The following is a 20,019-nucleotide window of genomic DNA, read 5'->3' on the forward strand; positions in this document are numbered from 1 at the left end:
GCCCTGATGAGGGTTGAGTGTGCTATTAACGTGCAATAAATATGAGGCAATAGAATGGCAGGTTCATGAACCAAAAACGGTGAGTAGGGAAATTAGGCCTAGTAATTTCCCTGAGTAAGATGGCTGATGAATTCTGCATGTTGCACATTTCGGCTAAAATAAAAAAAAAAAACAACACAACACAAAACACACCACCTCAGACTCACACTCATGCCACTCAAAGAGGACATTGTTTTGCTAGCAGGAAAAATGACCAAAGGAAACACAGTTTGCTGTCACCACTGTCTCACCCTCATCATTTTCCCCACTACTGAGCCTTTGCTCCATCTGGAAGGTGTAGCTTGACCAGGCTGGACTAAGTGGATCCTGGTGATACAACCGCCTTTATAGGATGTGAGAGTCTTAGTGACCTGGAATACAAAGTTCTAAGCCTTCATGCCTTTTTCCTTCGCTGGTTTTAAATTTTTTCAATTAAACCTAACCTCCTTGAAAAAAATACGTCTGAGTGCAGAGACAGCCATTTAACAGTTGCTTTGAGTGTGTCAGGGCTCAGAATGCATGAAGAGTTCATGTTACTTCTGCAGTCTTTTCCAGTTCACAAAAAACAATTACAAAGAAAAAAAACAAAAAAAACCCACCACAGACAGAACTGTCCTTGTTTCTCCTGTTCTTTTTCTCTTTCCTCTTGCCTGTTATTATCACTGTGTGATATTGTAAAAATTCATTTATCATCTTGCCATTTGTGATGGAGGTGGAGCAGATAAAGACTAAGCTACAGAATCATGAAGATAATCTTTCTGCTCAAAACCTGGGGCTCTGCTTTACTGTCTAATCTTTAGTTGATCATGTTCTTTGACCCCTTTGTTTCACCAAAACAAGCCCTTGGGTTTCACAGCTCTGACAGGTTGGGTTTGGCTGGGCTTTTTCCACTCATATGAAATAGGAAAATTTCTGAAACTGTGTGAGAGGAGGAGAGGGTAAAACATCTCCCTGTTAGCTGCAGTCCCAGCCTCAATCAGCCTTCTTTTCCTTTCAGTTTGTGTTCTGACTGATCTCTGAGGCAATACAGCCCATGAAGGTTCCTGAGTTTAGTGATTTCTTCCTACTCTTTTGTCCCAGTCAGCTATCCATTGCCTTCTGGAGCCAGCTGCTCTCCCATGCAACTGTGGCTGGTTGTTTTGGCTGGCACACAGCCCCTGTGGAGCCAGTCACCCAGTGCTGAACCAGGGGGAAAGCCCTGGTCTTCCTCACGGTCATGAAGATCTTAGCTGATAGTTTCTCACTGAGGTACCAGTGGGTTTGACTTGGCTCAGCCAGATCTGCCAGTATGCAGCAAAATGAATTCATAGGCCATAAGCATATTTTCTGGTGGCTTTTGTCCAGGAGACTTGCCTCACCCAACAACAAAGGTGCCAAGGTTTAAGTGGAGCAGTTTTAGCACCTGGGTACTGACAATTTTGGAAGAAAAACTGCATTCTCTCAGCTTATTAAAAGCAGAAGCAATAACTTGCTAAAAACCCTGTGATGACCTGTCCAAAAAATGTGTGGTTTTGGTTTCTTACTCCTCCCAGACAGAACTTTATTTTCACAAACTCAGCTGATAATCGACACACTGGGAAAAACAACAACAACAACAACAACAACAACAACAACAACAACAACAACAAAAACCAAACAAAAAAAAAAAAGAAAGGCAACAAGACATCCCTTTTGGTCTAGGATTCCTATTGCAAAATTAAATGAAACTCCTGAAAGTCAATGAATTATAATAGAGCAATTAGATCTTTTCAGCAAGAAGGCGTACTGGCCTGCACACTGGTCTAGCAAGCACCTAGGGTTAACTTGCAATATGCAGTTATTTGTAACAGGGCAAGTACACCCAGCTCATCAACCATTTTCTCCAGGACTAGACAAGATGTAACCAACACGACTATAAGCACAAACTAACACCCATTCATCCACTTATTCACACAGAAAAACAGCAGACCACTCCAGCTGCTTCTGACTGAATTATCAGTGTGCTTTTTTTTTTTTCCCTGGGGGAAAAGTGGGGGGCATTATTTTCAAACAAATTTATGGCTGGGTCTTCCAAAGCACATTACCAGTCAAGTGTCCTGCCCTCAGTGCTTCTTGACCACTGTAATTCATAGTGAACATCTGTCTCTCCAGAGGACCTTTTACACAAACCTCATTTAAAGACATCTACAATTTCCCTGTCTTAAAAGATCATTTTCTTGCAAGTCATTTCCTAAACTGAGAGGTTTGATCCTTGCTTAATTTGTTGAAATTTCTCTTAATAGACCACAGAGATTATTTTACTTTTCATTTAGGCCTCAAACTCCATGTAAGATCTGATATGTGGAATTTTTTATTTTGGTTGCAGCGTTCTGCTGTCTGGGGCCCATCTTAACAAACCTCTAGTTTTAGCCTAGACCTTCCATCCCAGTCTTCCTCAGCTAGCCGCACCGCTCCACGTCTGCTGTGCGTGCAGTGCTGTGTCCCACACTTCCATCACATGCTGCTTCCTGCCTCTCCTGCAAGCTGGCACCAAGTCAAGGAGACCTTTTTTTTTTTACCTTGGCAGAACTTCTTTACCAAGTCAAGGCTTTCCACAGACAAAACCACACACTTTCTCCCCACCTTTTTCAAAGAGTGGTGTCATTTTAGTCTGGAAAAGAAAAGCCATGAATGAACTCAGGCTTTGTTCCTGACACTTTTGATGCATGAGAAGGGCAACATGGATGTGCCTTCACACCTTTGCTGTTAATCCCAGAGCATACAGTAACACAAACACATACAAAATCTATCCTTTCCCCTAGCCTTAGATTTCTCAGTACCCACAAAATCTGTGTCTCGGGGGGCAGGGAGGGATGCTTACCTGCACAGACTTTCATTTGATGACTTTACAAATTTATTTGCCTGTCCAGTTTCCCAGACACCACTTCTTAGACAAGGACCCTGACGCCACTGCTCATCACTGAGTGATGGCAAGTAGTGCAGAAAGGAATACCTCTGAAGAAGCAATTCTGATAAAAAGCAAGACAGAAACGGTTTTTCCCCTTTGCAGTGTGACCTTCAACCCTTACAGCTATCTATGTTGTTGCACTCTATTGATTGTCCTTCAGATAAGCAAGCTGATCTGTTACGATTAATTTAACCATCCTATTTACTTGCTTCCCTTCAAGGTCACAAGACAAACTTGCATCCAGCTGCCCGATGAACCCCTGAAAAGCCAATGGATGGTTTCTCCACATACCAGACTCCCCTGCTGTCCAGTGACCTAAATAATTGACCTTCCCCATCAAGCCTTTAACAGTTTGTTTCTGATGGGCAGCTTGCTAACAGAGCTGCAGTTTTAGTATCTATTATCTGTGTCTGAAGCAGAAGAAGATTCCATCATTAATGGCAGGACAACATTAGTCCCACTTCTGCAGGTGGCTATCCCTTCACTAAAAGCTGCCTTGCCTGTTAGATACAAGCCTGCTTTGATGCTACAGCAGCCACATCTCAGCCAACATTTTGACACAATTGTCTATGAAAGGATGATTGCAAAACCTGCTAGTAGCATTTGATATGTATGATCTAAAGGCACAACCAAAAACACTGAACTGGTTTAGGTCTCCCAGTTTGGACACCATTGCGGTTGAAACTCCCTTGAAACATCCTGTGGTTGGAGAAAATTTGTACCCTGGCAGTGAGCCCTGCAGGGCAGCCATGGACTTCTGTTCATTGGTTTCCACTGGTTACACTTACAGACACTTTGCTGGATCTGCAATATCGAGGTAAACATGGCTTTATTAACTTTAGCAAGAAAAAGAACACCAATTAGTAGTCTCAGGAAGGTGGATCAGGATAGGAAAGTTTTAAGTGATATACTGAGTATGGGCATGACTGTTGCTAACCCAAAAGCTTCATCTCCTGCACACACACCTCACTTTCACCACAAGCAGTTCCAGAAGGTGGTGGTGGTGTGAAGCGTCTGGAGCCCTTGCAAGCCTATAGGTTCTGCCCTCCTCCTCCCAGACCCACATTTTCTGCAGTAATACCGTGCACATCCTCTCCAGCACTGACAAAATTAACTTACCTGCTTTCAGAGCCACTTTGCATCTCTATGCATAGCACAAACTGGGCACAGTTCCTGAGCTAGATGCACTGCAGTGCACCAGTGCATACACAAGGGGTACAGGAGGTGAGGGGTGCCAGCTGAGGGGAAGGAAGGGCTAGTTTGCAAACAGGGCAAGAGACAAGGAAGTGACAAAGAACAAATTTGCTTTCCTCTACGGCTCTCAAAAGCCCATTTGCAGCTCCCCCTCTAAGGGCAACCATAAAAGAGCAATGTAGGAAGAAGCATCTACAACATATCCACTCCCTCAAAAGACTAATTCTGCTCCACTTGCCTCTCCACAGCCCATACAGATAGGAGTGCCTGAAGGGACTCGAGGGAATGTCAGGAAGATGTGCCAGGGAAGGTTCAGGTTGGACATTAGGAAAAGGTTCTTCACCCAGAGGGTGGTGGAGCACTGGAACAGGCTCCCCAGGGAGGTGTCACAGCCCCAAGCCTGACAAAATTCAAGAAGAGACTGGACAACACCCTCAGACACATGGTGTGAGCTGTGGAGTTGTCCTATGTAGGGACAGGAGTTGGACTCGATGATGCTTGATGCTTCCAACTCAGGACATTCTCACTGTTTTACAGAGAGCTTCATAACCACTGCCAAGCCAGAGGAGGTGTGGACACAGGCCTGCTGCTGCCCTCTGAAGGCATCACTCCCTCTGCAGGTGAATCAGCTAATCATGACAATTAGTCAGAAAAAAAAAAAAGGGGGGGTTTGGGGGGAGGGTGCAGCTCTTAACCAATTTCCATTCCACATTATAAACCAGGAGCAAAGGAGGACAGCAATAATGATGCAGACAGCCAGTGGATTAGATTAAGCACTGGGGAAAGTCAAAGAAACAAGCTCTTAAAAGATCGACTTTTTCAGTTGTTTGGCTGATAAGCGTGGGTGTCTTGTTCACGCCAGCTTACTCACTATAAACTAGGAGCAAGCTCTTGGCAAATGCTGTCAGGCCTCATTTCCTTGGGCATTTATTTTCATTTCAAAGAGCTGGACTTTTAAAGACATGGGGATGCTCTGATGGAGGAATGACTAGATGGTGGCAGCCGCTTTTTGCCATAGTGCTGTTAAGGATGAGCCACCACTTTTAACCAGGACTATGAGTGCAGCAGGCAGCATGTGTCCAGTCTGCCGCTGAGCTTTCAGGGAAGAAAGATGTCTAACATTTAAGAGCCAGAAAATAAATTGATGGTATCTAGCACCAGCCTGAACAGAAGAGCTCAGAGGAGTCCTATCTGCACTACCAAATGCAGTGATTCTCAGCATGCAACAGCTGCCCACCACTGTCTCCTAAGGGGAAAGAAAAAAAAAAAAAAAAAAAAAAAAAATCACAAGAAATCCCCTCATCTCTCCTCTCCTCAGCACTCTCAGCACTCACTCAAACTTGTTAAGGGGAGTCATTATGAATCCCTGAGATTCAAAGTCCCAAATGCATACTGGAGCTCCCCTCCCATCCTCACCAAAGGAGACAAAGAAGAGGATTAGAGCAGGGTGTTTCTTGTAAAAATAGTGCATATACCACCTGAGTGGGACTTTTCACATGTACCATCAGTCCCCCGCTTCTGAACAGCCTCTCCCACGCTCTCATCTCTTACATCCAACCACAGAGCAAATAAATGATAATTCACTGGCTTGAGATGAGCCTGCAGAAAGACAGCAGGTTTAGCACTTGTAGTAGTGAAGCTGCCTGGTAGAGACAGATACACAGGAGACAAGGGAGGACTTCTTACTGCTGCCAAAACCATGGACGCATGTTAGTCGATAAGCATCTAGTGTGAAGTGGATCAAAAACCCAGAGTGGAAAAGAGGGCTTGCTCACCAATAACTGGCAAAAATCAGTCTAAGAGGCCTACAGGGTAGGTGATCTATGGTACAGATGCTGTGGTTTATTTAATGACATTTAATACACACAAATTCTGTTACTTTCCTGGTGGTCCTGGTGCAGTACTGACTTGAACCCTGAGCAACTTGTAACTGGCCTATCTGCTCTTAGAGGAGCCCCATGAGCTCACAGAGCTCATGCTTTCACATAAAAAAAAAAAAAAAAAATATTATAGCAATTGCATAAAATTCCTGGGTATGAGCCAGTGCAGCTGTCTTCATAAATTCTGAAATCAGAAAAAATGATTCTGTGACTTGAATCTATTTTCCAATGTAACAGAGGTTGTTACTGCATAGTCTATATTAATTATGCCACAAGAACTGCAAACTAGCTCTTGGCCTAAGTGTGAGTTAGGTCTGAAGCCTAATAACAAACACTTCAAACAGCAACTCCCTGAATATTGCTGCAATTTATAGCTGCTGCAAAGCTGCTCTCTACTATGGTAGGATTATGACTAGGTGAGACCCTGCAAGCCATTTTATTTTTAGGGTTGTTTTTTTATGGAGTTTGCTTTCCTTTTGCTCACTGAAAAATCTGATAACCAAACTGTAATTGAGCCTCTACCCTACCTTCTGTTATACCAATTATCTGGGAAAATATTAATCTACTCAGCTATTTTCTTTACCTGTTTCTTCTTTCTTGCCCTCTTCCATGCATTCTCCCACACAGATATGCCTCCTACATGTGCACCGTTATGTGTGGCCCAGAGAGTGTGCTGGCCATACAAAACTGATTAATAACAACAATTTTCAGTTCTCTTATTTCCTCACTGGAATTGCCATTTTTTTTTATCATTTGAACTGGAGAAATGCAGCCCAAACTACTAATACACCCCAAACTGCTGCTTCTTGTGTACTTAGGACAGTTTTCACTAGACCTGGAGAAGTGCTTGGGGCAGGATTCATCACCTGAAAAGGGAGATGTAAACTAGCAGAACAATTACACAGTACTTACTCTCCAAGGTGGGAATAATGGTTGCGTATAACCCACACGGTTGGGATAGCAAGGCCGACAGTAAGCTCTTTCCAAATAAGTAATAAAATCCCATTGTTGTGCTGCCAGATCCTTGTTCAACATTTGGAAAATGAATAGGATGAATAATTACCTCCTCTTTGCCCAGGGAGATACCAAATACTAGCCACGCTCTTCTCACTTTGAATTAAGAGGAAAATGTGTGGTGACTTTCCGATGGAGCTGGAGAGTTTGTGAGTGAGAAACAAGCTGTGGGCTGAATTTCCAGTTCATGTCCCCCTGGAAAACAACCTGGGCTCCATGGGCCATCCATGCCAGGGTAAGTCTTGCTTCCTCACCTGCTTTCCTGAGCTCCACTGCCAGGCTGCTCCACGTGGGAGACCCAGGGGAAGAGGGCAGCCAGGGAGCGCAGGCAACCTGGTACCCCACCTCTTTTGGGAGTTGAGATGCCAGATTTGTGCCTTGATATAAAGCACACATTCCTATCAGGAGTGGGTGGCTTACCACAAAAGGCAGGCCAACAGGAGGATGCATTTTCCCAGCCTCCTTTCCAGCCTATTGAAGACACGCCACTGACCAAACTGCCTGGAAGATTCGCAGGGTTATGGAAAGAGCCTGACTCTGGCTTGGGGAGGAGGGGCCCCAGCCTCATGGCATGGATAAGTGCCTGCTGCACTAAAATCAGTGGATAAAATATAATCACTTGCTTCTGCTGGCTAAATAGATTTTTATCTGCCTCTAAGTTTCAGTTGTGAATGAGGAGAGGAGCTTACTTTCGCTTGTATAGCACTGATACTTAGAAGTCACCCTTCTTCAGCCTTTTCTGAGAAAGACCCATACAGAGTGTGAGTGTCACAGCAAGGCCCCATCTGCAGCCTGCAGTGCAGGGAACAGCAGCTTGTGCTCTTAGCACAAAACATGCAGTTCTGGTTCTGGCAACTGGGTGCAAATCAGTGTCACCAACTTTGGCTGAGTTTCTATACAACTTAACTCTCCTTTCTCTTGCTGGAAACCCTCACACACAATACACAGTGTGTGCCTGGCCCAGGAGACCTGTTGCTGACATGGGGATGGAGCCAGCTTGGGAAGGAACAGGGAATTCAGCTAGGGAAACCGGCTACTCTAGATCTACAGCAGAATTAAGAAGTTCACATAAGTAAGTAAACCATAAACACCATAGTCTGTCCCTCACTAGACACTCCATTTCTGTTCTCTTGGACACACAGGCTGCCTGCAAGAGCCAAGCATTTTCAGTCTGTTTACTCCGGTTTGTAAACATCAAGAGCATTCCTTCCAGGGGAAGCCATTGTCATTCGGACCTAAAAAGAAAGTGCAACACCCTACATCCAAACCCTGCAGTGCTCCCTCTGATGCAACCAGTGCCAGCACCAAGATCTATTGGATTCCTTCAGAAAACAATAACACAAAAAACCCAAACCAACCAAACAAAAACAAACAAACAACAACAACAAAAAAACCATCACCAAACAACAACCAGATTGCTGCTCACCCATCTGGGCAATGAAAAAGCTCTGCTTGCTAGCAATAAAAACATGCTGCTTGCCTATGGGGGATGTCAGGAAAAAGATCAGTTGTACTAAGAATAAATCACTTACCTTAAGAAGAGGAGATAGTAAAAATACAGATTTGGTGTGATGGGAAGTGACTCAATCTAGGCGATTACCTGGTTAGAAGGTAACAGACAGACTTTGGGAGGTGGTGAGAGAAATCTCTTCTTCCTGTTCTGACAGCTCTTACAGGAGGTTTTCTCAAGTGGATTGACCATGAGGGTAGAAGAGACCTGCCCTGCGCCCCTGTTATGTCTGTGTGACATGGTGAACAGTGAAGAAGTATAACCCCAGAGCAGAACCCTGAGAATGAAAATGTTTCTCATGCCAAGGCTCTGGCCCGGGGACAGATTCTTTGCTTCCAGCGGACTGAGCTGCTGCAGGCTGAGAGCCTCCTCAGCAGAGGGTGGCCCCTCAGTGCTGCCCCCAAGTGCACCCCCACGGCCCTGAGGTGCCAGCATTGCACTGCCATCATGACAGCTGCAGGGTGCAGCTTTCTGAGCCAGTCTGCGTGTAAAATGGATGGGCTTACAGATGATTGTGCATCTCCTGTGGCTGTAAAAGTGGTGCTCAAGACCAGACCCCCAGTGTGGTTTATAAAACAAGTTTTGTTTACTTCAGTTTAGAAAGTAAAGCCACCAGCTTTAATTTTCCTTAAAAAAAACCAAAACAACCAAGTAAGTGCACGATTCAAAATGGCTTGGTGCAAATTTTGGCAAAGTAACAGACACAAAATCAAAATAATTCAAATTATACTTACATGTAAAACAAAAGAAATGCAAGTTAAAACTAGGAGTGGATTCCTATTAGCCCTAGAGATTATGCAAGAGTATGTCAGAAAATAAATAAATCATCCTAATTTTTACCATAAAAGAAGGCACTGCTCACTAATCCAAATGGTTTGGGTATTCACAGAAGGCAAATGGGTTAGATGAAAAACAGGAAGAAGAAAAACATTCATATAAGTGAACTGAAATGCTGCAAGGTGATCACTTCCCCACATGTCCCATTGTGACTAAGAGAAGGCTTTAAATCACTACAAGGGGCCAAACAAATTCTTTTTATGCAGGATCCCATAATCTGCCCCATGCTGGAGGGACCACAAGATGAGACCAGCATGGTCTACTAGGTTTGGCTGCCGCCACAGAGATTCTGAAGCTCCACCACAATATATGTCCACCCTGCAGCAAATGACAACAAATAAGTTCACCTGGTCAGTCCAATTTATGGACTGGAGGGTAATTTATCATAGAATCTATCTGAAGCAAAGACTGCTTAAAGCCACATCTACCCGGACCCTGCATGCTCCAAGGAGGAGGCAGCCAGCACTCTGTTCTTCAACATGTAAGCTCAGCTGGTGGTCAAAAGACTCAGTATTTCCCCAACAGTTAGGGTGCCTGCAAGAGAAAGCAGGCCCTTTCAAGTATCTCTTTCAATATTTGCAAACCACAAGAGACAAAGCAACGCCCCTGTTTATGAAGGCTGTGTGACTTATGCTCATCGCTGGTATTTTTGATGCTTTGTTACCAAATGATAATCTGCTTTCTTTTTGCTGCACATGCTACTAAGGCCAAATCCTGACAGGTCAGAGCTGTACTCTCGGTGCAACCAGTGGAGAAGAACATGTTTAATGACCAACAGAAGCAACGCAAATTCTGCAGTTAATGTCATAGCATGGAAAAAAATATACTGAGGGCTCATCCTAACCTTGTATTTTCTTGTCAAGACAGACTTATTTACAGTCAGTACTACAGGGACTAGATTAAAGTGGCAGTGGTGTTACATCCACATTTTTAATAGGATTTGACATTTAAGGCAGCATTTCAATTCACCTCTAAGCTTGTAATTACACTTGTAAATCTGCTTAGCAAGACATCAGCAGAGTGTCCCAGGGGACTGCTCAAACAGATTGGTTCTGTTCCCATAGAAACAGTATTTGAGCAGCAAGTGATGCTACAAAGCAGACACTGCAGATTGCAAGTGTCTGTTTCAGACACTACAAACTGAACCCACTCCTAATCTTCAAAATAAAAACCAAGACTGCTGCAAAGTGCTTTACCTTAAAAACAACACTGTGCTGAGTCAGATATCACTGGAGGTCAGGAGCACTTCATGAATACACTACCGAGACAGGGCTCCTTTCTACACCCCACTGTTTATCTTTGGTGTCACAAAATCTGCAAGTGCTAAAAGTACCAGAGCAGCCCAAGGATGCAATCCTGTTCATCACCTCCTGATCTTGAACCATGACAGTCCAGTGCTGAGAAGCACCTTTTTGCATCTCGCACAAGTGCAGACTCTGCCTAGTGCCTCCTTCCCAAAGGAATCCATTTAGATTTCTCGTTTCATTATAGCCCTACCACCACCAAAATTTTGAGAGCAAATTGATGCCAAATGTCATTACTATATTTTGCTCCAAATCTACATATCCACCCCTCCTTTGCACCCAATTTTCACCATCAGCCCCAAACATATGACTGGAACCAAAAAAAGTACATATGAAGTACTCAGCTGCAACTCCATGTATACTCAGTTCTCTTCAGGCCTGGGAAAAAAAGTCTGATTTGTTTGGATTTTTATTTTTCATCCATTCTCATGGTAGGCAAAGTGAACTATCTCACAAGGCACGTGAGCAGATCTTTCTGCAGGATGCAAATGGTTTCATCCCTGAGTACAACTTTAAAAGATAAAAATGCAGTCTTCAGCCATCACCAGCCTAGTGCCAGAAGCAAAGAGAACATTTAGCACAGAGCTCTCTGTTGCAGGAACAAAGAGCAAACAAGCAGTGCAAAGCTGAGAAAGACGAAGAAAATAAAGGCTAATTTGTATCATACCAAAGAAACAGAAGGAAACCTCAGGCCAAAGAGTTTGGACTAGTAGAGGAAGAAAGCTTAGAGAAGGTAGATTGGACTGTTCAACAGCGAAATGTTTGCAGCCTTCAGTGCTCATTTAGGAGCAGCCTGCTACCTCCATCAACAATGATCCCTGACAGGTAAGAAAAACAAATCTAGAGGGTATTCCCAAAGAGCCATAAGATTCTTCAAGGCCGTTTCAATGACATGAACATAACTCAAATTCTTCTCTTTTTTCCTAGCAGGGATGACATGATGCTTTGTCCAGCTTAGCGCATACAGTTCTCCACTCCTCAGCAAGACTTCTTCTAGCTGACAGACATGCAGTTCAGCTCTGCTGTGTCCTGCCTACCTGCTGCCTTGACTCCCTCTGGCCCATCGGTGATACTGGGCTCACTGGAGCACTGCCTGTGGCTAAAACTGGGCTGCAGGAGGAGGCATTTGTCGGTACTGTCTGACTCCTCAATCACCATCCCTGTGTGCATCATGGAGGCCATTGCCAGGAGCTGAATGTCTGAGTGAGCATTGGCAACAGTGTGGCGACGGATGCTACCACACTTCTCCAGGTAAGCCTCACCCTCCTGCTCTGTCAGTGGGGTCAGGGCCATCTCGCTGGGCTGCCGACACGTCACCACATGAGATGAATAATTTGGTACACCAGTCTTAGGACGGGATCTAGAATACCGTCTCTCTGGAAGAGAAAAAGGAAGCAAGAAGGTCAATAGGGCACAGATAAAGCATCACCCAAACTACTAGGCTGACCCCAGAGAACAGAGAGGACTCAGCCAGCATGCAGCCACAGCGTTCTACCTCGTTGCCACCTGGGAGGAGTCAGGTGCTCATTAACTCATAATGCTAGGGGGTTTGGAAAGGAGGTCTGCTGCTCCCCCAGTTAGGAGACACCTCCCCTCCTGCTGCAAGGTAACGGTGCTGCTGCCTGTGAGAAATGTGAGCCAAAAAGTAATGAGTGCAGCAAAGGGACTTTCTTCAGCATCCTGATGGTCTCCTCTCTCACCCAGGCGGGTAAGGACCACGTAGGAGCTCTCATGTGCAGGTTCACTAAAATCAGTGCCACTAAAGTGGCACAAGTCCCCAAAGAAACATCCAGTGAGGACCTGAGTTGCCATCCCTCTCTCTGGAAAACTTCTCTCAGGAGATGCCATTAGCTGGTATCAAAATTAAATTCCTGATCCTTATACTGTGCTGCCTCTCCAGCTGCCTAGGGAAAGGTGGTTCTGCTGGCATTATCCTGCTGTATTTTTCAAAGATTATGTAAGAAAAAGAACGTTTCATCAACTTTAAAATATGCCTGGTTTTGTGGCTAGACACAGAAAACACCTAATAGTGCAGAGCTACAGCCCACAACAGCCCATGGGGAAAGGCACAGAAGAGGCAGGCAGTACTTGAGGAGCACAGGTGACACAGAATTGATGGGTGCAGGGTCTATAATCTGCTCAGCAAAAGCATTAAGGGGGAAAAACACCTGGTTTAACACTCAAACCCAAGGCAGTCCCCAGCCCTATATCATGAACCACCATTTCAACTCTGACACTGAAAGCTTTAAGAAAAGCTGTAGTCTGAGTCTGTGCTTTGGGTTACTGTAATTCACTTCCCTAGTAGGTGGAATCAGTATTTCTTTTCACTGGCTGTCTTTCACCACCATGCAGCATTGCCATGTGGTGTTAAATACCTCATGTGGTCTATTTCCAAAGCAGCTGATAAAGCTGTTTCCTACCTGACTCTGTTTCTCTACAACTTCTTTGAAGTGCAAGGTCTCATTTCATAAAGTTGGGAGTCTTTAAACCATACAAAATATTTCCCCCCAAGACTGCAGAGCATAAGAGAGAAAGTAACAAAATGCATAACAAAGCAGTCATCACTGAAGGTTATAAAAGTTTTGGAAGCTTGCATCAGGAAAAAAAGCAGAAAACAAACTCTGTGTTGTTCCAGGGAAGAATGGATGAGCAGCCAAAACTCCATCACTAGCAGCAGCCAAGCTATGACAAAAATTCACCCTGCTTTTGTCAGTAATACATTAATTCAAAACGGTTTCTTTCATGTTTTAGAATATGTGCAAATAATTTTTGAGGGTAGTTACAGTAAATATGTAACTTACATGTCTCCGCAGCTCAAGCCACAGAGTTTTGGAAGGCATTGGGAAAATGTAATTTAAGGGAGAAGCCATGCAAGCACTCTTCCACTCAGCACCTGTCCTTGCAGCTGTCAGCAGCAGGAAAGCATCCTGGCACAGCACAAGCATCACCAAACCCAGCACACTGCATTAGTGTTCTGCTGCTGCTCATGCCTGGGTCTTGGAAAGCATAGACAAGACCGAAATAACACTGGTGTCATTAGCATTAGCTAATTAGCTAATTAGCTGCTTCTCCACCTTGACTAGAACTTATCAGGGCTTCTTCATTTCTCATTTCTGTGAAAATGTGGTGGAGGCAGTTATATATTTGCAACATGACCAACCAAGGCTGAGATATTTAAACACACTTAGGTACCCATTTCCTGTCTACATTAGGAAGTCAGACACCTTTAAGAGCTGTTCAGCTCTTGAGCTGAGAGCAGAAAGAGAGCTCAGTAGCCTCTTGAGGTAATGGTACATTGCACTCCCCCACCCCATGATTTAATATTTATATTATGTCTATCCTGACGTGGCTTTTAACTATGGAGAGGTGTCTTAACTGACTAGAAAGGTCTAAGGAGATTAAACTGAACTGTGCTGTGCAAAACATCACTGTTTTCCAGACTCTACAGCTGCAGATTTTGTAGGCAAGGGCTGAATCTTTGTTCTTCTCTGTTCCTATACAACACGTTCAAAATGTAAACATACTTCATTTAAACAGGGACAGCTTGCAGCCCTTCCAAAAATCCACCCAGCAGAAAACCATAAGGTCAGCCCCCACCACAAGTGATGCAGCTGTCTGGACCAAGATGCAGTGGGAGGATGTTTCCACCCAGGTGTCAGCCTGCAGGGTGTGCCCTGCTCTTACACCAATACCAGATGGCAGCAGTGAGCACAGCTGTGGGAGGTGTGACCAGGTAGAGGAACTCCTCTGCTTAGTGGCAGAACTCTGAGAGGAGGTGAGTAGGTTGGGGAGTATCAGGGAGTGTGGGAGGGAGATAGACCACTGGAGTCACACCCTATCCTCCCTCAGAAAGGCCCAGCATGTAGGCAAGACACACAGTTCAGAGGACTCCCTACCTCCTTCTCTGCGTGGTGGAATGTAGTGACTTGAGGGATAGGGGGCGATGGCAGAATGTTCCTGCCTGGTGCAGAAAGAGGAGTGTCTCTGCTGTGACTACCCTACCTTCCCAGGTTCCCTTGTACAACAGGTATGAGGCTCTGCAAGTGGAACCACACAACAACATTGAGGAAGGTGGTTCAACTAAGTTGGAGGTGCTGCAGGGGACAAGTCAATCTGCATGCTCCATCAAAACAGTTGCTATGAAGAAAAAAGGCAGGTCAAGGTCATAGGAGACTCCCTTCTAAAGGGAACAGAAGGCTCATTATGCAGGCCAGACCCACTACTTAGGGAAGTCTGCTGCCTCCCTCGGGCCAGGGTTAAAGATGTGAAGAGAAAACTTCCTGCGCTGGCAAGGTCCTCAGATTATTATCCTCTACTAATTTTTCAGGTAGGCAGCAACGAGACTGCAATGGGAAATCCAAAGCAAATCAAGAGGGTCTTGAGGGCCTTGGGATGACTGGTTAAGGGATCAGGAGCACAAGTAGTGTTCTCCTCTGTCCCCCAAGTTGCAGCATACAATGAGGGAAGATATAGGAAAATCCACCAAATCAATACCTGGCTGTGGGATTGGTGTCACCAGCAGAATTTTGGGGTTTTTGATCATGCGTTAGTTTACATGACACCTGGCCTGCTGACAACAAATGGGATGCACCTGTCTCAAAGAGGGAAAAGGATCCTTAGACAGGAGTTTGCAGGGTTCGTTGAGAGAGCTTTAAACTAGCTTTGAAGGAGGAAGTGGAGAAACCCAGGCACAGCAGAGACAAACCCAAGGGCAGCAACCCAACATTTGAGGGATGGCATGCTAGTGAGGCCCTTTGGTCTGCTGTCTCAGCAGAAGTAGGGGATGGAGAGCTGTGCGGTAGCGAAGACACAAGGGTTATAGATGTGTTAGAAATCACTGAAGCACATGAGAATACTCACAAAGCAACTAGGGCTTCTCACTGTATAAAGGTGGCAGGATCAATAGCCCAGCTGAAGTGCATCTATATGAATGCATACAGCATGGGCAACAAACAAGAGAAGACAGAAGCCACTGTGCAGCAGAAAAACTACCACATAGTTGCCATCACAGAAACATGTTGGGATGACTCCCACAACTGGAGTGCTGCATTAGATGGCTATAAACTCTTCAGAAGGGAAAGGCAAGGAAGGAGAAGAGATGGGGTAGCCCTGTATGTTAGGAAGTGTTTTGATTGTTTGGAGCTTGAAGATGGTGACGATAGGGTTGAGTGCTTATGGGTAAGAGTCAGAGGGAAGGCCAACAAGGCAGATATTCTGGTGGGAGTCTGTTACAGACCACCCAACCAGGATGAAGACGCAGATGAAATACTCTGCAGGTAGCTGGGAGAAGTCTTACCATCGGTGGCCCTTGTTCTTGTGGTGGACTTCAACACACCAGATGTCTGCTGGAAATACAACACAGCAGAGAGGAAACAATCTATGACACTCCTGGAGTGTATGCAAGACAACATCCTAACACAGCTAGTCAGTGAGCCAACTAGGGAAGGAGCCCCACTGGATCTGTTGTTTACAAACAGAGAAGGATGCGTGGGCAATGTGATGGTCAGAGGTCACCTTGGGCATAATGATCAAAAATGATCAACTTTTCTGTTCTTGGAGAAGTAAGGCAGGCGGTCAGCAGAACTGATACTTTGGACTTCCGAAGGGAAGACTTTGACTTGTTTAGAAGGCTGGATGGCAGAGTCCCTAGAGAGGCAGTCCTGAGGGACACAGGAGTCCAGGAAGGTTGGTCTCTCTTCAAGAAGGTAATCTTAGAGGTGCAAGTGCAGGTGGACCCCATGTGCCGAAAGACAAGCTGGCAGGGAAGAAGACCAGTCTGGCTGAATAGAGAGCTTCAGCTAGAACTCAGGAATACAAGGACAATTTATAAACTTTGGAAGAAGAGGGAGGCTACTCAGGAGGCCCTGAAGTTATGCAGGGAGAAAATCAGAAGGGCCAAAGCTCCACTAGAGCTGAATCTTGGCTACTGCTGTAAAAGGGAACAAAAATTGCTTCTATAAACACATCAGCAACAAAAGAAGGGCTAAGGAAAATCTCCACCCTCTGGTGGATGCAGAGGGAAACATAGTGACAGAGGACGAGGGAAAGGCTGAAGTACTAAATACCTTCTTTCCCTCAGTCTCTAATGGTAAGACCAGTTGTGCTGCAGGTACTCAGCCCCTGAGTCAGAAGACAGGGATGGGGAGCAAAATGAAGGCTACATAATCCAAAGAGAAATGGTTAACGACCTGCTATACCACTTAAACACACACAAGTGTATGGGGCCAGATGGGATCCATCCAATGGTGCTGAGGGAACTGGCAGAGGTGCTCACCAAGCCATTTCAATTACTTATCAGCAGTCCTGGCTAACTGGGGAGGTTTCAGTTGACTGGAAGTTGGCAAATGTGACACCCATGTACAAAAAGGTCCAGAAGGAGAATCCAGGGAACAACAGACATTTCAGTCTGACCTTGGTGCTGGGGAAGGTCATGGAGCAGATCATCCTAACATCACATGGCACACACAAGACAATCAAGCAATCAGGCCCAGTCAACATGGGCTTATGAGAGGCAGGTCATGCTTAACCAACCTGATCTACAACAAGATGACCTGCTTAGTGGATGAGAGAGAGGCTGTGGATTTTGTGTACCTAGACTTCAGTAAAGCCTTTGACACTGTTTCACACAGCATCCTCCTGAAAAAAAATGATTGCTCATGGCTTTGACAGGCATACTCTTCACTGCATAAAAAACTGGTTGGAGGGCCGGGCCCAAAGAGTTGTGGTGAATGGAGTTAAATCTAGTTGGCCCCAGTCATGAATGGTGTTCTCCAGGACTCAGTATTGGGACCAGTTCTGTTTAATATCTTTACCAATGATCTGGAAGAAGGGATCGAGTGCACTCTTAGTAAGTTTGCAGACAGTACCAAGTTGGGCAGGAGCCTTGATCCGCTTGATGGCAAGACGGCTCTAGAGAGGGATCTGATTTGCTGGATCAGTGGGCCAAGGCTAGATGTATAAGGTTCAACAAGGCCAAGTGCTGGGTCCTGCACTTGGGTCACAACAGCCCTATGCAATGCTACAGGCTTGGGGAAGAGCAGCTGGAAAGCTGCTTGGCAGAAAAGGACCTTGAGGTATTGAACAGCCAGATGAACATGAGCCAGCAGTGTGCCCAGGTGGCCAAAAAGACCAACAGCACCCTGGCTTGTATCAGGAATAGTGTGGCCAGCAGGTCTAGAGGAGTGATTGTCCCTCTTTACTCAGTTCTGGCGAGGCCGCACCTCAAACACTGTGTTGAGTTTTGGGTCGCTCACTACAAGAAAGACATTGAGGTACTGAAGAGATTAAAGTGAAGGGCAATGAAGCTGTTAAGGGTCTAGAGCACAAGTCTGATGAGCAACGGCTGAGGGAACTGGGGCTGTTTAGCCTGGAGAAAAGGAGGCTGAGGAGAAACCTTATCACTCTCTATAACTACCTGAAAGGAGGTTGTAGCATGGAGGGTATTGGTGTCTTCTCCTGAGTAGCAAGTGACAGGACAAGAGGAAATGGCCTCAAGTTGTGCCAGGGGAAGTTCTGATTGAATATTATGAAAAATTTCTTCACATAAAGGGTTGTGAAGCAGTGGAACAGGCTGCCCAGGGAAGTGGTGGTGTTTAAAAGGCATATAGATGAGCTTCTTAGGGACATGGTTTAGCGCCAGAGTTAGGTTATGGTTGGACGTGATGATCTTGAGAGTGTCTTCAACCAAAATGATTCTATGCTAAAAAGTCAGGACATATGAGAAAAAGAAAAATCATGGCCATGGACTGATATTCGCTTAATAGATAAATAAAAATATTCCCATGGGAAAAAAAGTGCCATTTTTATATGTAAACTTTTTGTCCTGCTGACAGAGCCATGCCTGATGACTGAGAGATTGAAGTCCACTAAGAGCAAGCATAATATAGGAAGTAATAATATAAAAATATTCCTGCCCAGCTTGGTCACCCTGTCTTCACCTGAACTGGCAAAGATATCCTGAGATCCTTTTCTGCCACATCTTCGGGTGCTGTGATAACATCGTCAACTAATATAATTAGTTACATCAACTATAGGTTTATACACGATGTATGTACTTGTTTGCATGATTGCATACATACACACACTTGCTGACTAGCAGACTGAACAAGAGCTGACACACATGTCAGTGTTTCAAAGTCTGACACCATTCAGCTTTTTAATATAATCAGAACCTGAATAGGGAGATTGTAAAAACCTGCTAGTATCTAAGGCAACACCGACAGTAATTCATAAGGCCACACTCTTCCCCTCAAATCTATATCAGAATGGAAACAGGGGCACTGGACCTCCTTCTCATGCAAAAAATAAAGCAAGGCTCCTGAGTTTTACTATACTGAAGTAACTACCGTAAACCAGAAACACTGCAATGAGCAGAGCCCAGAATTGAGTGCAGTTTGCAAACCCACCTAGGAATCTGGTCAGGCAGCTTGTGCTGAGGCTCGTGCTGCTGCAGCACAGTTGCTGTTCACTTAAACCATGCAGCTAGTTACCAGCATGAATATATTTACGCAAAAGCAGACCCATGTTTAGTCAGCATTCACAAGGCATGTTTTTTAAGTAGGCAAGTCATTGACCTTTTGAGATGACAGGGTGCTGCTCAGACACTGCTTCAGATGCAGCTGAGTGCAAAACACTTGTAGAAGACAGCAAAAGAGTTAACCAAGTGACAGCAAAGGCCAGTTTTGAAAATTAATGAAATTCCCCTCCATCTCCTCTTATCACAGCCTTATCCATCAACTAGGAAAATGCTAGCATTTCACTGGTGGATTTGGAAACCCAACTGTTTAAGTATCTGATTGCCTTTGATAACCTAGACCTTGATCCCACAGAAGTTGGGAGAGAGGAGGGAGGAGGAAAGTGGTGGTGGTGTGAAATAAACTAAAGAGGTTAAAGTGCAAACTTTATCGGATATATCCACAGGTATTATCCAGCTTCCCAGCAGCACAGGAGTGGTCCCGTATCCTGCTAGCACAGCAAAATGGGTAGGACTCCAGTGAAACGTGTTGGAAGCACATGTGACTGGTGGCACTCAATGGAAGAAGTTAGAAGAATTCTTCATTCTCCCCTCACCAGCAAATGTTTTTCCTGAAGTTGTAGCTGTAAGATGCAGGACTGGGAAAGCTTGTCTGGGCAGTTAAAGGAGGACAGGTGCTGTATCACTAATACAAGAAGAGGAATGGCAGTTTGGTTGCCATCTTTTGAGGCTACTCAACCTTCAGCTTGACTAAAGAAATAGGCCTGGGTTTTGACTTCTGAATTTACTAAATCAGTTAAGACCTGATAGGTCTCTGCTCATATTTTCTCCTCACAACATTC

The 20,019-nt window shown here is 44.9% G+C and overlaps 1 protein-coding gene across 9 annotated transcripts in view; it reads right to left on the reverse strand.

Moving 5' to 3' along the window:
- Positions 1–9,137: 9,137 nt before the first annotated feature.
- Positions 9,138–20,019, reverse strand: part of PRR5L (proline rich 5 like) — an 86,702-nt gene continuing 75,820 nt past the window's right edge. For all 9 annotated transcript variants that reach the window (XM_082057515.1, XM_082057520.1, XM_082057517.1 and 6 more), the window contains one exon: positions 9,138–12,080. In XM_082057515.1, the coding sequence (XP_081913641.1) occupies positions 11,698–12,080 (383 nt within the window). In that variant the 3' untranslated portion in view covers positions 9,138–11,697. The remainder of the gene's footprint in view (positions 12,081–20,019) is intronic.

This window comes from Streptopelia decaocto (assembly GCF_964273445.1).
Source record: "Streptopelia decaocto genome assembly, chromosome: 7".
Lineage (NCBI taxonomy): Eukaryota > Metazoa > Chordata > Aves > Columbiformes > Columbidae > Streptopelia > Streptopelia decaocto.